The 14,393-nt window shown below is 42.3% G+C and overlaps 1 protein-coding gene across 1 annotated transcript; it reads right to left on the bottom strand.

Annotated features, from left to right (window-relative positions):
* Positions 1–4,937: 4,937 nt before the first annotated feature.
* LOC111849729 (uncharacterized) lies at positions 4,938–13,605 on the bottom strand. The gene is made up of 6 exons (XM_023822841.2): positions 12,380–13,605; positions 11,276–11,417; positions 8,947–9,367; positions 7,391–7,526; positions 5,905–6,008; positions 4,938–5,733 (listed from the first exon to the last, which is right to left on the bottom strand). Exons 1-6 carry the CDS (start codon positions 12,576–12,578, stop codon positions 5,488–5,490), a joined length of 1,248 nt encoding a protein of 415 aa, XP_023678609.1. The 5' UTR covers positions 12,579–13,605; the 3' UTR covers positions 4,938–5,487.
* Between the last annotated feature and the right edge of the window lie 788 nt (positions 13,606–14,393).

Below are 14,393 nucleotides of genomic sequence, written 5' to 3'. Positions count from 1 at the left end.
TTAATTAGAATAAGATGTAATAGCAGTTAAATTCGTTGTTTTTGAACGAATCTCAAGTGAACAAAATATGGCGGTGATTGCGCTGATTCGTTCTTTTTCGTTCACTGCGAGTGATCCTTCGTTCAACGACCAAGAGAAACTCTCTATCGCCCCCTACTGGCATAACTGTGTATAGTCGTCTGAAAGAGGTCAGCTCTGCGTACGTAGTGTAATTAACAAGTATATAATTAACATGACACACATAGTAATTTGAATTTTATAATTCTGTAATCAAAATAGGCTACATAATTCAATATACTCAGGACGATTCTGAAAGGATCGTTTAGTTGCACGAATCGATTCACTGAAAAGAATATTAATTTTAATTTCTAAATACAAAAGAAGAACGAAAACTTTCATTAAGCAATGCGTGCAGTATACCTACTGAAAATAAGCAGCTGACGCTTAGAATTCAGGGTGATCTCTTGTTGTCTGGTGCGTTTTAACATATTTCTTATCTACCATTTCCATATGCCGCTAAAAACTAAAGCACATTTAATTCAAAAGCGGCACGTAATTATCCAATTAGCATCACTTTGCCTTTTTTATTTTGGTCTTAAATATACACCATGTTAATTGTGGCCTTAAAACAATGCTGTCTTTATGTAAGCGAACATTTTATTTCACCTCCGGACAGGTATTAAACACACCATGGGACCGAGTAATTGAACAAACAAATCAGCAAAATGTAACAAAAAAGAAGAAATGCAGCTTTTAGCTTGCTCTGTGTTTATTGTAGACACTTTAATCCAGCCATAGGCATTGAATATTTACACACTGCATTTGTACAGGATGCATTTTAAGCATCTTAAATTGCATTATATGAGCATTTGCATAATTTCGATGGAAACAATTAAGAATTATTTCAGGAAGGTTTAAATTACGGCCACACGACGTCTACAGACGGGACAACGAGGAATATTTTAAACTATAAGTATTGGACCCAGACACATCACTCGGCCAGACCAGTGTTCTCTACTGGTTTTACACTTAATTCCATCCCGAACTGACGCTCAGTCAGTGTGGTTACCATGGGGACAAGGGACATGCATGGTCGGTCCAGTGCCGAGGCTCTCCACCGTTGGTTTTCTTGCGTAGCAAGATCTTGGTTCAGCGCCAAAAAGAGGACACACACACACACACACACACATACGTATGTATGTATGTGTGTGTATGCACCCCTCACAGATTGTATGCATATGCGCAATTAATGAAAAACATCTTGCAATCGCCTTGCAGTCGTGGCATTGAGCTGATAACAGCGTACTATTAGTAAAAACACACCCACGCTTACCACAAGCGATCCACTGCCGTTGGAAAGGGGCCCTTTCCCCCTCATTTGTTCCTTAAAAGAACCTAGTGGAAAGTTTGTCTGTGTTCTCTGTTATCACTTTTTCCTCCCAAGGAATGGAATGTCTCAGGTTAGCATAACATCACTGCCATCTAGAGGAGATGTAAAGGGTCATGACTCATGAGTCATTTTCCTACCGTGTTAGCTAACGAACTGTGCAACGATAATATTTCGGAGAGAACCTCGCAGTTCACATCTTCCTAAATAGAGGCCTATTGTTTAGATCAGAATTTTATTTTTTGACATCTGTTTTGTTTCTTCAAATACAATATAGACCTATCTAGATAAGTACGCCTACTCAATAATCCTCGCTCCCAATACATTTAATTTTGCCAGTAGCGCACTACAATATACCTTATACAAAAAGGGAAATAAACAATTTCCTTCAGAGAGAGAAAAACACAACAGCTAGTCCACTGACTTATCGCAGTACCATGATGAAGAGCACTCACTAATAGACCTTTATCCCTTCTAAAAATATCAGGTAAAACTCAATATCAGTTATGCTCTACACAGCAAACCTCCTTTTCCATAGTTCACCCAGGATATACGTAACATTTTAGAGTGGTTGAATTAAATCCAAAAATGTCGGTTCTTCTATATTTTAAGAATCAGTTATGGAAGGATTTCCGAGAAACCCAGTTGCACCACGGCTGAGGGTCATCAAAGACCGGAGTGGGCAAAGAAGACAAAAAAGGAGGATTTTTTTTTTAATCACACACCTCGATTAGAACATGAAAGCGTTTCCCTTAGTAAATGACATTTCTATTTCACTGGCTGACACAGAAGAGCAGATCACGGGTAATTCAGCAAACCCCGAGGCACCGAATCTGTCAGTTTCTCAGCCTCACAGTCAATCATCCGCGCTTCACTGACAGGGTAGGTCATCGATAACTCATCAGCCACAAATCTTACAGTCCGAGCCTGCCGTGGCAGTAGCAGGCTAGCCTAATCAGAACAGGACACCTTATGTAATCATTTATTTAGCAAACGCGTTTGTCCAAAACAATGTTCAAGTGGGGCAGATATTACTATGCTTGTAATGTACTAACAACACCAACATAGTACATAGAAGTTCAAAAATAAGATTTCACAGCTGTGGGATCGCAGACAAAAACAGAACAGGACTGTAGCAGACGGGCTGTCTATACAGTCGAGGTGTTCCCGGAAGACTTAACCTGGGTTTTATGCCTCGTTATATACAGCAAGATACGGTTAAGGACACTTCATTAGCAAACAGGAGCATGCAAAAGATTCAAAATTGTGATATGGGAGGAATATTGTCACTACCTGGAGTTTGGGAAAATTGAAAGGACAAGCAAGTTATTCCAGCAGACAATCAGTCCCCCTGACTGACCGCAGATAAATCAATCCTGTTTATTCTACTGGTGACCAGAAGGTGGCGCGAGTGGGTAATATTGTCATCCAGTCATTTAATGATAATGATGTTTAGGGAGAAGAAAAAAAATCACAAAGCTTACCTCAGTTATTTGTGCACATATAAACCGAGAGGTTCCAGGTGAAAATCAGTCTATCCATCCATCCATCCATCCATCCATCTTCTGTATCCACTTGTCACTGGGGTCCGGAGCCTATCCCCAAAATTACTGATCAACCGCAGGGCACACACTTCATTCAGCAGCTCCAATTCACTTCAGCGCGGGGGCAGGGGTGGGGGGGCAGCAAAGAACCTAAAGAGGTTCTTGGTGGAAATATATTTTCAAAATACTACTTCATTCAGCTGACAATACTTTGCAATCAAATTGCTTTGGGAGAAAATAATTTAAATATATGACCCTAGCTCGATTAGTGGGCAGCAGAGCTTGCTGGTATCGGATTAAACTGTGATCCCATATCACTTTTCACATCTATAGCTACCCAGACAACGCTCATGGATTTGGAGCCACCTCACTGTAGATACTATGGTTTATCTCAGGGATACTATTGGAAACACACCAGTAGGAGATTAGAGTACTGCCTGATCCATTATCACTACAGGCTTAACACAGCTGTGATAATTTCTCTGTGTGCTCAATATCTGCAGAAAGCGAGAGTCTGCGGCAGGCACTTTTCAGCTGAGCTTTAAGAATTACCCGCATTATTTATTGATCTACACCGGAGAGCGAGGCCTTTTGTGAAAGCAGCCTGGATACGGGCAGGGGAAATGAAAGCTGGTCATTCAGACACACTGTTCTTGTCTTCTGGCTCATTTTATGCATCCCTTCAGTCTTTCAAAAAGCAAACATGATCCTCCAAGCCAAAATAAAATGAAATATCCACAAGATGACATGGAGAAGATGGTGACTTTAAGGAAGATGTAGCTCTAGTTGGCTGTCAGCCACCTCCTGAGGCTGCAGTCCTTCACAAGTAGTCATTACGTAGTTTTCAGTAAATCGTTGAGGATTTTGCACCTGGTATCAAAAGGGGCACTTAGTAAAATTCACTGACCCGGGTGTATGGTGGGGGGATAGTCTGTCTGAGTAAATTTTGCAGGTTCCCCCTGTGGTGGACCTGCTTCTCCCTTCCTCCACTATTGCAATTTCCCAATCTGGTCCTCAGGGACCCGCAAGACAGTCTATGTTTTTTTGCTCCCTCCCAGCAAAAATGTGGACCATCTGGCAGGGAGCTCAGAGGGAGCAAAAATGTGGACCGAATGTGGGTCCCCGAGGACCGGATTGGGAAACACTGCATTACCGTGTTCATCAATCCCCAGCCTGCATTTCCATGCAATCGCCACTCCCTACCGGTCACTTAACAATATTCAAACCCTGAAGTTTAAATACCTACCCAGTCAAGAAGGTGTGTGTGTGTGTGATTAACTGCACAGCTTTGCAGTGCAGTTAATCACGCCAGCACTGCTGATCTGGCAAGCCTTCCATAGCTGAATCTGTGGCTCTTTTAAGATTTATAATCTTTCTGTTTTGAATGTCACAGCAAGGGATACAATCTCACTTTGCTGGAGACCAAAACTGGGAGGTCTGCAACCAATACCGTCCAAGTCCAGGACCAATACAAACAATGTGCATTACTATCCTTCTAATGCACAACAGCAAAGCGCCATGCTAACTGCGCTTAAATTGTATTAAGCTAATGTATCCTGGCAGGAGGCACAGCAGAGATACAGGGTGTTTCTATGACGATCGATCACCAGTGCATGCCTACAGGTAACCTAGCTAACGAAGCCCATATGGCTACAGTTAAGTCATTGCTTGGGGTTTTCAAGAGGTCAAATGGGTGTCTTTAGGGGAGGAGTGGGTTTTAGAGGGGGTCTGTGGTAAAAGGAATGATGCTATGCATATGGTTCCTTCATGTCTTTAAGATTTTTTGAGTTTGTTTTATATATAAATCCCTGCTGTTCTTCATTATGATAGACCACGACCCAACCAATAAAATAGTGCTAAACTGTAAGCACAGATTTAAAGGCATGTATTTGGTTTGTCTGACAAGAGGCATCAATCTTCAGCTCTTCAAAACAGACAGTCCCATAAGGCTTAACTTCACAGTGCTCTATAATCAGACTGACAAGGAGACCGAACTGGATGTGTCATTTTGTTTATTTAAAAATGAGGACCATCAGGAATTCTGTATGTGAGACAAGATGAAAAGTCAAGTCACTGGAATCAATGACATGGTGAAACGAGAGTTAGGGTAACAACCACAGGACCTCGAAGGCATTCCTTGTGTACAACAGTCCAGAGCCATAATTTAATCTAAGACCCAGACTAGGATCTTAGCTTACTTGTTCCATTAGATCAGTAAAAAAGTAACCTGAAAAAAGTCCTGGAACGAAAAGTGCCAGGGTGAACAGAGGTTCAGCAGTTTGACTGATGAAGTAGTACCAGAGGAGAAACAGCCAGACAGTACGAGGAGCATTGATCTTCATGAGACTATGACACCATGCATGGAGAGTCTGATGAGAAAGACAGGATGGATGGGCACTCTTTGGCTTGGGTGGGATAGATCCCGAATCTAGCAAGAATTTATCAGGTCATCTCACAAAACTGTCCATCCTTGCACGCATCCAAATATCAAAACCTCTGCCCTCTGTGCAAATGTGTAAACAGTCAAGACAAAAAAAAAGGGTGGAGACATTGAGCTCAGTCCAGCTCCAAGGTGTCTTCTCTACCTTCCTGATCGTTCCTAGTGCTGGTTGCCGTGGTGGGCCTGTGTGAGAGCCCCAAGCATCCAACGCGGTTCCTTCTCACCCGCGAGAGGCCGATTCCAAAGGAGCCCTTCCAGCGGCTCTCGCTGTCCTCACCCTGGTCACATTTGTACAGACCACGCACGTCCCAAACCCTCATGGTACAGTCATGGGACACTGTGTACAGCATCTGGTTGTGAACCTGGTGGAGTAATTGATTTTAGTACAAATGTAACAACAGCAAACAAGCTCACGTTGTATAATCCTTTATATGACAGCCTCACAGTTGTGTTCAGTCAATGTTGTAACTAAATAAGCATCTCAAATGCAAAATAATGTTAAAACCCAATGCACAAACCATAAAATGGATCACCTGTAAACAATTGATGATAAATTTATGTCCCTTGAAGACTCTTCTCAAGATGCCAGATGTGGTGTCGAAGGCCCTTGCACACGAGTCTCCACTTCCTGTAAACACTGATGCGAGATATTTTCAACGTCAATGTTTTTCAATCCTATAAAACAACGTGTCCCATCACCATGTTCCAGTGGAACGCAGATGAAGTAAATTTTCTGAGGACATTTGCCAACACATTACTACTGTATCAAGTTAAAGTCCTGAAAAGTTGTCCACATGTCCTAAATTCAATCTGATGTGTAACAAATTTAGCATTGTGATTCAACTGAGAGTCATGTGAAACTCTACGAAGAAGTTAGCATTCAATTGAGACCATTATAACCCTAAGATCTAAGACACCAGTGTATTGGAGTTTTAAAGACAACTTCTGACATAATGATGCACAAATACCTTCATAAATATACAGATGTTGACAAACTTCTCAATAACTTCTTAACCTTCCTGAAACAACAGGTAAAAGCTGCAGTGTTCTACAAACTTCCAGTGTTTTTTTAATCTTCATGCATAATTCAACTTTGATTGTGCAACAATCGCGTTAAAATAGCAAGACCAACCCTCTTTGAAATGCAAAGCAAGCTGCCATGATATGAGAAAATAAAGGCAATTTAAAACCAATATCCCCCAAAGTCCGCTGAGGTGTTTTATAACTGGAGTCCCGGAAAGATCTTCAAGCATGTAACAAGACTCCATGTTACAGAAAGCAACACATCCCTACCACTGCTGTGGAACTGCTTACCAAGTTGAACTCAGCATATGGATGGTTTAAATATAACATTCTCCCTACCCAGCGTTGGCATGGGACAGGAAGAATGTCTCTTGACCACAAAGTTTCTTGCTTAGTGAATGCGGCTTTGGTCATTTCTTTGTGCTTTTGGATGAGGTTGTGCAATGCTTCTGTCATCGTCCCTAAAACGTCCCCCGAATAAAGCTCTGCTGCCGTCTTGTCAGGGAGCTGTTTGTGATTTCAGAAATGTAGTTTTGGAAGCAAATGTGGTTTCCTTTACCGCTGCTCTACCACATCGACCATTGGGGCGATAACATGGAGAACTCTCCTCAGAATGAGGGCCAGAAGAAAATCCTCTAAGAGGATCTCACAAAAAAGCACGGAACCAGTGAGAAACCCCGCCCTGTCTCCTTCGGATACATGGAGTGTCATGGTCATCCGGAGAGGGGGTGTTTCTTACTTGACCGTAGTTGTGTTTTTTGTACCTATTTTTACATCATCTTCCATTACCAAAGACCACTTCCAATACTAAGAACAGAAGTACAGAGGATAGTAGAAATCCCCGAATGTCGTTCTTGCCCCACCCCAAATATCAAGGATTCCCATGATTCATTGCGCCCCAAGTTCGTTCTTGGAAGGCAAGTTACTAAGACCCTTCTTTCCAAGACCACAAGTATGATCTTTGTTCTTGGTATTGAGAGAAACCCAGGAACTCACGGATGCCCTCGTAGAACTGCAGGGTGCTGACGGTGTGCCTGTGGGACTTGTAGGTGCGGACGCACTCGCCAGACGCAACCATCCAGCACTTGACTGTGCGGTCGGTGCTTCCAGAATACAAGTGTCTGTTGACAAACTGGGGAAGAAAGCAAAAATCATCACTGATTAGGAGGCCATCAACTTCTGAGATGCTACTCCAATAATCTAACCCGCTAATTTTTTTTCTTTTCATCCACCAGGAGCACGATACCCATCATATGTTCTTCTTTGTCTGAATAAATTTAATCATTGTAAACTGGGTGAAGGGATTTCGGTCAAGATCATTCTTGAAAGACTGGATTAAAATAAGCATAATTGACTATTGTTCTCTTAAAGCTTTACTTTGACCCCTAACATAATCCCTGGGAGAGGACCAAAATGGACTAATTCAATAATACAGTAACAGGACACATGAAATGGATCCAGGGTACAAAAAAAAAAGACTTTCTTCTGAGGTTTAACATCTTTAATATGAGAAGTTATCCTGGTATTATTGATCAGAATGAGAGTACCAGTCCATTCCATAATTGCTAGAGATCCCCGCACCAGAAGCACAGGAGCAATGGTTGAATTGCACTTTGGATTATCATGTGAAAACAATGGATTTCTTAATTTATCTGCCAGTCCCCTAAAGATTGAATATACTGGACCCAATCTCCCAGAAGCTAAAAAGCCAACCTGATCTACCCGTACGTCAGCTTAGTGCTTTAGGGCCTCTTCCAGTTGTCGTATTCGTCAAAAGTCAAGTTAGCATGAAAACATGTGGTTGGATTTTTCTGTGAACCACGTGTATCTTATTAAATACTGATGACAACAGCTGAAAAGCCAAATACTGGAATTATCAGCCACGAGCCAAGAGCGTATAAACAGAGAAGTGCCCTTAAAAAGTGGTCTCCTATGTGGGAAGATGAGGGATGTATCATATTACCGATTTTATCCTCATTTAATTAAAGGAGGAAGAGATTAACATCTGCAGCTTGCAAATTTGATCTAGAAAACAGCTTTGCCAAACTTCCTGTCATGTGCCCTGTCCGTAAAAAGGATATATCAGTTACTTTCAAGCAAAATGCTTTAATGTGTTTTAATGAAAATACAAGAAGTTTTTTTATTTCTATATATTCATTATTGTAAAAACCAACAGAACTGATTCTCCAGCCGTTCAGTTAATGGGAAAATGGTCACAAGCATTACAATTCACATTATCTAGGACGCTAGATCCTTTGTCCTTTTAAACCAACCAGCAGATTGTCGTCTTCGCAAAGCACTCGTGGTATAAACAACACCTCCTTGTTTTGGATAACTTGTGCTTCTCCGGCGGCCTACTGGAGCGAAAAACATGAGGTCCTTCCTGCTTGTACCATCAGAATGTCCTAAGAGTTCAAGGCCCACCACAGGGATCATAACAGTACCACCCATGAACCAGAAGAATTTGATGTTATTCTGTAAATCGGTACAGATCAGAGTTTGGCCTTGGACATGTCATAGGGCCTGGATGGTAGGATCGCCCCGGCATTTACCTCCAGGCAGATGATGGAGCCCTGATGATCCTGCAGCACTCGTGTCTGCTCACCGGTGGCAAGGTCCCAGCACCGCACCGTATGGTCCCTGCTGCCTGTGAACAGGGCCCTGCCCGGCACATCCAGCAGCATGCAGAGGATTGCCCCCTGATGGCCACGGAGGGTATGACAGCAGTGGCCATTAAGAACCAGCCACAACTTGACAGTGCAGTCAGTGCTTCCCGTAACCAGGAAGTCGCCACCCTGCCCGCCACTCAGTGCGTAATCAGGCACCAGGTCCTGAGCGGAGAAGTGAGCCAGTGCCAAGACGCCATTGCGGTGACCCCGGAACTCCTGCAGCTGCCGGCCACTGTCAGGATTCCAACAGCGTGCCGTGCGGTCATACGAGCCGCTGAACAGGCATCCGCTGGCGACCAGGACCCTGGGACAATAAGCTAGTCTCAGTTTTAGTCTTATTTCTCACATGCACAAACATACACTGTACATATGCATAGTAGGGTTACAAAGGGGCCGAAAACTTCCGAAAACTTTCCAGAAACTTTCCATTCCATGTGACTTTCCAAGTTTGGAAATATTCCAAGTTGGAAACTTTCTATGGCAATTAACGGGAATATATGAGAATTAACAGGAAAATTCCCAAAATTTTGCAACCCTAGCAGTAAAATGCTTTTTCCACCTGCTTTCTGGGTTGCGCTCAAAAGTTAATATGCAACATAAATAAAAATAATATAAAAGGATACATAAAATAAAAGCAATAAAATTAACAATAGGAATAAAATAAATGAGAACCATAAAGACAATAAAAATCAAAATCTATTACATCAGGTATTACATCACTGTATTTTCTTGTATTGACATAAGACACCTTAGGTCAGGAGGATGTAAAATGAGCAGTAATTTAATGCAGAAAAGTTGAGGGCCCTTTTTAGTTGAGGCCCCTGGGTGTCAGTCTGGGTAAACCTGTGCATTAAAGCATCCCTGCTGAAGGAGGAAACTTGTTCTGAGTCACCGCATTCAGCGAGAGCTCCACCAGCCCGTAAAAAGGGAGCCTTTAGCTATACACGCACAAATGTACGGAAACATCGCGACCTTTTCACCACAGTGAAGCCTGGAAAGCGCTTCGCCGGTCTCACGGCGAGAACGCAGCGAGGCTCACACAAGGAGTTTCTACCCTCAGGCTAGCAGACTACTAAATATGCCTATGAGAGTTATCATTTAACACTCACTTCTTACACATGCACCATGGAATTATTAAATATTTATTAGGGTAGTCTGACTGTAAACCTTGCATTTGATAAATACGAATCCTTGAACTTTCACTCATCTTTCCAGCACTGACCACATCTCCTGGTTGCACAGATTACTATTCTCAGATCTTATCTATTTAGGACCACAAAACGTGAAGCAAACATACAAGAAAAGGTACATTTGGTCTCCAAGACCTTGTCCTATAACCAAAAGTCACAACTCACCATAATACCAATCCTAACGAGCCACTTTAACTACACACTTTATAATGTCCCACAATTTTTATTTTATATCTTCATTTTACAGCTACTGATAAAACCCTTTTATTTTCCTTTGTTTTATGTTATTGTTATTTTTGTTTGAATCTTTTTTCTTAATTCTATCTACAGTATACTATGCAAAAGTCTTAGGTATTTTATTAATTCTGGTAGCAATTGTATATTTTCTCTGAAAAACAAAACCCCAATTTAACATCATAACATATGGAAAATAACAGTAATGTAAGAAATAAAGAAGAATTTCATCTGTTCTCCAAAAAGTTACTGATATCTTGTCCGATGGCTAGATAAACTCCGCTTCGGTTCCCAAAACTCTCCTCAGGGGCACCAAAGCCATTCTATATATGTGTTAAATTTCTCAATCAGATCTATCAATTTATTAACTTGATTTGCTAAATAACTAAATGGGGAATTGATTAGCCAAACAAGATAGGGTAGCGGTGGAGTCAAAAAATACATGGATGTAGCAGGCGGTTACTGCAAATACTGTGGTGATTTTAGCAGAGGTTTCAAAATGGCAAAGCTCACACACTTTGACAGCAATGATATTATAGCTTTATACCGACATAAAGATCATTTAAACCTCATTTCCTGTGACTGCCTGAAACTTTTGCAGAACACTGTATATTTTCATATTATTTTTCTTTGTATTATGTATTTCCTTTCAAGAACCATCCAGCAGGCAGGTGGAAAACGCACTTCATAAGACTTGAAACTAATCGCAATGACAGGATTTTTTAAAATAAAGATATATGGCACCAACCGCAGCGGCGGCTGTTAAAACGCGACGGCTGGAAGGTCACCTGTTGACTATGGAGGTGTGTCCCCTGAAGACGTGCATGCAGCCCCCCGTGGCCATGTCCCACTTCCTGACGGTGTGGTCCGCGCTGCAGGTGTACGCCACATCGTTCTCCAGGTGACCGTGGGTGACGTAGCTGTCATGCCCTGCAAGTGGTCGGGGACGGAGAGTCCTAAGGCGAGCACAAACAATCTGGGGCGGACATTTTATATTCATGTTTATTATTCGTATTGCTTGGCTGCAGATAGGCCACGTACGTGATACGTATTTAGATATTGAAATGTGTAGGCAGTGATAACGTTTCTTTCATCTCGCCAAACTTTTCGTATTACAAGGGCTTTACAACATTTACAGTGTATAGTTCAAGATCTGAATGTGAGTAAACCGCTCTGACAGCAACAGGTAGATTTAGATTTTACGGATTAAAGTGCTCCATGTGTAAGATCCATACAGAGGTCCCGATCAAAGTGTCCTGTGTGACAGCTTCCGGTAAAAGCACAGGCAAAAATGTCAAGTTACAACCGTACTATATAATACACGATAACTGCAAATCTGTCAGTAGGGATAACGTTTCTTTCATCCCGCCAAACTATCCGTATACGCGATTACAGCAAACGGTGCACGACTGTTTAAATCATAAGGAATAGCAATCATAACAATGACAGTACCTTAAGGCAAATACAAAACATTATACCGCACCAAGAAAGTAAACACCGTTTATACGTGTTTAAATGTATCGTTTATATTTGCAAATACTCTTAAGATTTCATTTGGCCGACTAACATTTACAAAGAAACAGAAAATCAGTAATCCGGTAAAGATGTACGTGATTACTGTCCCGAGTTTTATCGGTACCATACTGTACTGGGACAGACCAGCGTCGGAAACTGCAGTATCTGTATTATTTGATTCAATTATTCATAGATGAATAATCACAGAAGTGTGAGACACGAATTCCTCCGTCCTTTGTCTCCTTTACTCACTACTATCCTTTCCGGATAAACTTTGCGGATCGCACGTCATGCAGATTTCTGGGCTTGGGACCGCTGCAGACGAGCTGCTGGGAGATAGAGGCTCCTTTGGTACCCCTTTATGCCGGATGCTTTACCTTGCAGAAGTGCGCAACACTGTAGCCCCTTGGTCTCCCACAGACGCGCCGTCCCGTCTTCGCTGCAGGTCAGCAAGTGATCGCCGTCGGGGCTCAAGCTGAGCCAGTTGATGCCTCCGCGGTGCTCCGAGTAGACGCTTCTCAAGCACCGTGTCCTCCTGGAGGTGCCGCTTCCCATCCCCTCCGCACCGGGACTCATCGATGCCCCCGACGGAGCGCAGCATCGATCGTGGCAGGGTGCGCCACGCCGGCCTCACTTCGCAGTGGTGGGGCTAGAAAATCTCGTCCGTCGGTCTGGCAGTGACGGTGATTTCATTGTAATTTCATCACCAAAATGCATGCATGAGGAAAGCGACCGACATTTCAGCCGCTGTTGCTCTACCCAGGCGCAATCCCAGACACCCGGCTTACGATGCGGCGCTTTGGGCGTTTATTGTATTTAAATCAACCCCCTTCCCGGGGCCATTTGGGCACCGCTTTCTCGGAACAAGGAAGTGGCGTTGCGTCATTCATTAGGGTCCAGGGAGAAAATCGGCATGGTGCAGCCTTCACCCGGGAGGAATTATCCAGCCTTAACTCAGAGACGTTATGATGGACCGATATGATCGATGTGAGCCATAATTACACGGCACGCCATCGAAATATTTAATTTCCTGCAGGCTTATTTCACATCACGTCTAGTACTTAAATAAATATGCAATTTATACTGGAAGTCATTTAATGTTTAATATACCTTTAAGTATATCACCACATGCGTTTTATTGGCGAACTAGAATCTACGTTATTATATTAGGCCTAAGTAAAACTTTGTATGAACTCAATAAACAATCGAAACATATGTCTTTACTTTCTTTTAACTCTGTTAAAGCAAATTTTAGCCTACTTCAAGTCGTACTTAATAAAGGACCCTAACATTTATCTAATCAATCTTCCAGGATATCAAACCACCTTAATTCAGAATTACAACAAAGGCTTGTTCAAATTCCATAATGAACAGCACCCAGTTTTAATAAAAACATCTACATCGGGGGAAAAATTATCCATTATAGAACGTATTATTCTAATATTTAGGGTATGGATTTTCGTCCCATCCACTTAGTTTTAATGCAGGTGTTTCAACAAAAATGAACAGTTGCACGTTTTTAATCAAGCTTATTATTTGGCTACGAATTTTATTGTCGTTCCACACTTTGGGGAGGCAAAACGCGGCATTAGTTTCCAGAGACGCGCTTTAAAAGCAGTTCACCACCTTCCGGATGGACTGGATGTTGGGGCTCTGCGCGTGCCACTTGCTGTGGGTGGGGTAGTGGCCCCTTTCCACGATGTACGTCCGGCCGCGGTAGTTGGGCTTCTCGTAAATCACCAAGCTGGAGGCGCAGAGGTGGTGAGGGGAGGAAAACCACCACCACCACCATCATCATCATCATCATCATCATCATCCTGCCTCTTTAAGTGACTGCTTGGTGGTGTTCCTATTCAGACTGACTCCTGCATGTAACTTCATTAACTTTGTTTGAGCTGAATCAGTCCGGGGTGTGTGTGTGTGTGTGTGTGTGTGGGGGGGGGGGGGTGGTATTTATAAATACTTCTGCGTGCATTCTTATTGTGGTATCACGTATAAGCAAAGAAAAGCCATATTTATGAAATCAACGAACCAAAACAGACAATGTTTATGAGTTCAAATAGACAGACACAGACATTTGCATTTCCCCTCGTTAACATGATTTGTAGCGTATCATTATATATGTACTAACTTGCAAATAAACAAAAAATCTAGACCAAGATCTGTGGTCCTTGTCTGAGAATGACTTATCCTTGCTCACGTCTAAGGAATGTCAAAGATGTGCTTAGAATCGACAGGCAACTGTATATGAAACATGTTGCAAAAATGTAAGCTAGTGCAAAGAATGTTATAACAAACATTAAATTACACCGTACTTCACCTAAGGACGTTAGGGCTCTGTTCTATGAAATTGGTCATTAGAAAGATGGTGAGTTTCTGCTGAACTGTACT

Source organism: Paramormyrops kingsleyae, chromosome 4, assembly GCF_048594095.1.
Source record: "Paramormyrops kingsleyae isolate MSU_618 chromosome 4, PKINGS_0.4, whole genome shotgun sequence".
In the NCBI taxonomy this organism is placed as follows: Eukaryota; Metazoa; Chordata; class Actinopteri; order Osteoglossiformes; family Mormyridae; genus Paramormyrops; species Paramormyrops kingsleyae.
The sequence above is the reverse complement of the archived record's forward strand: the minus strand, read 5'-3'. Positions and strand labels throughout refer to the sequence as shown.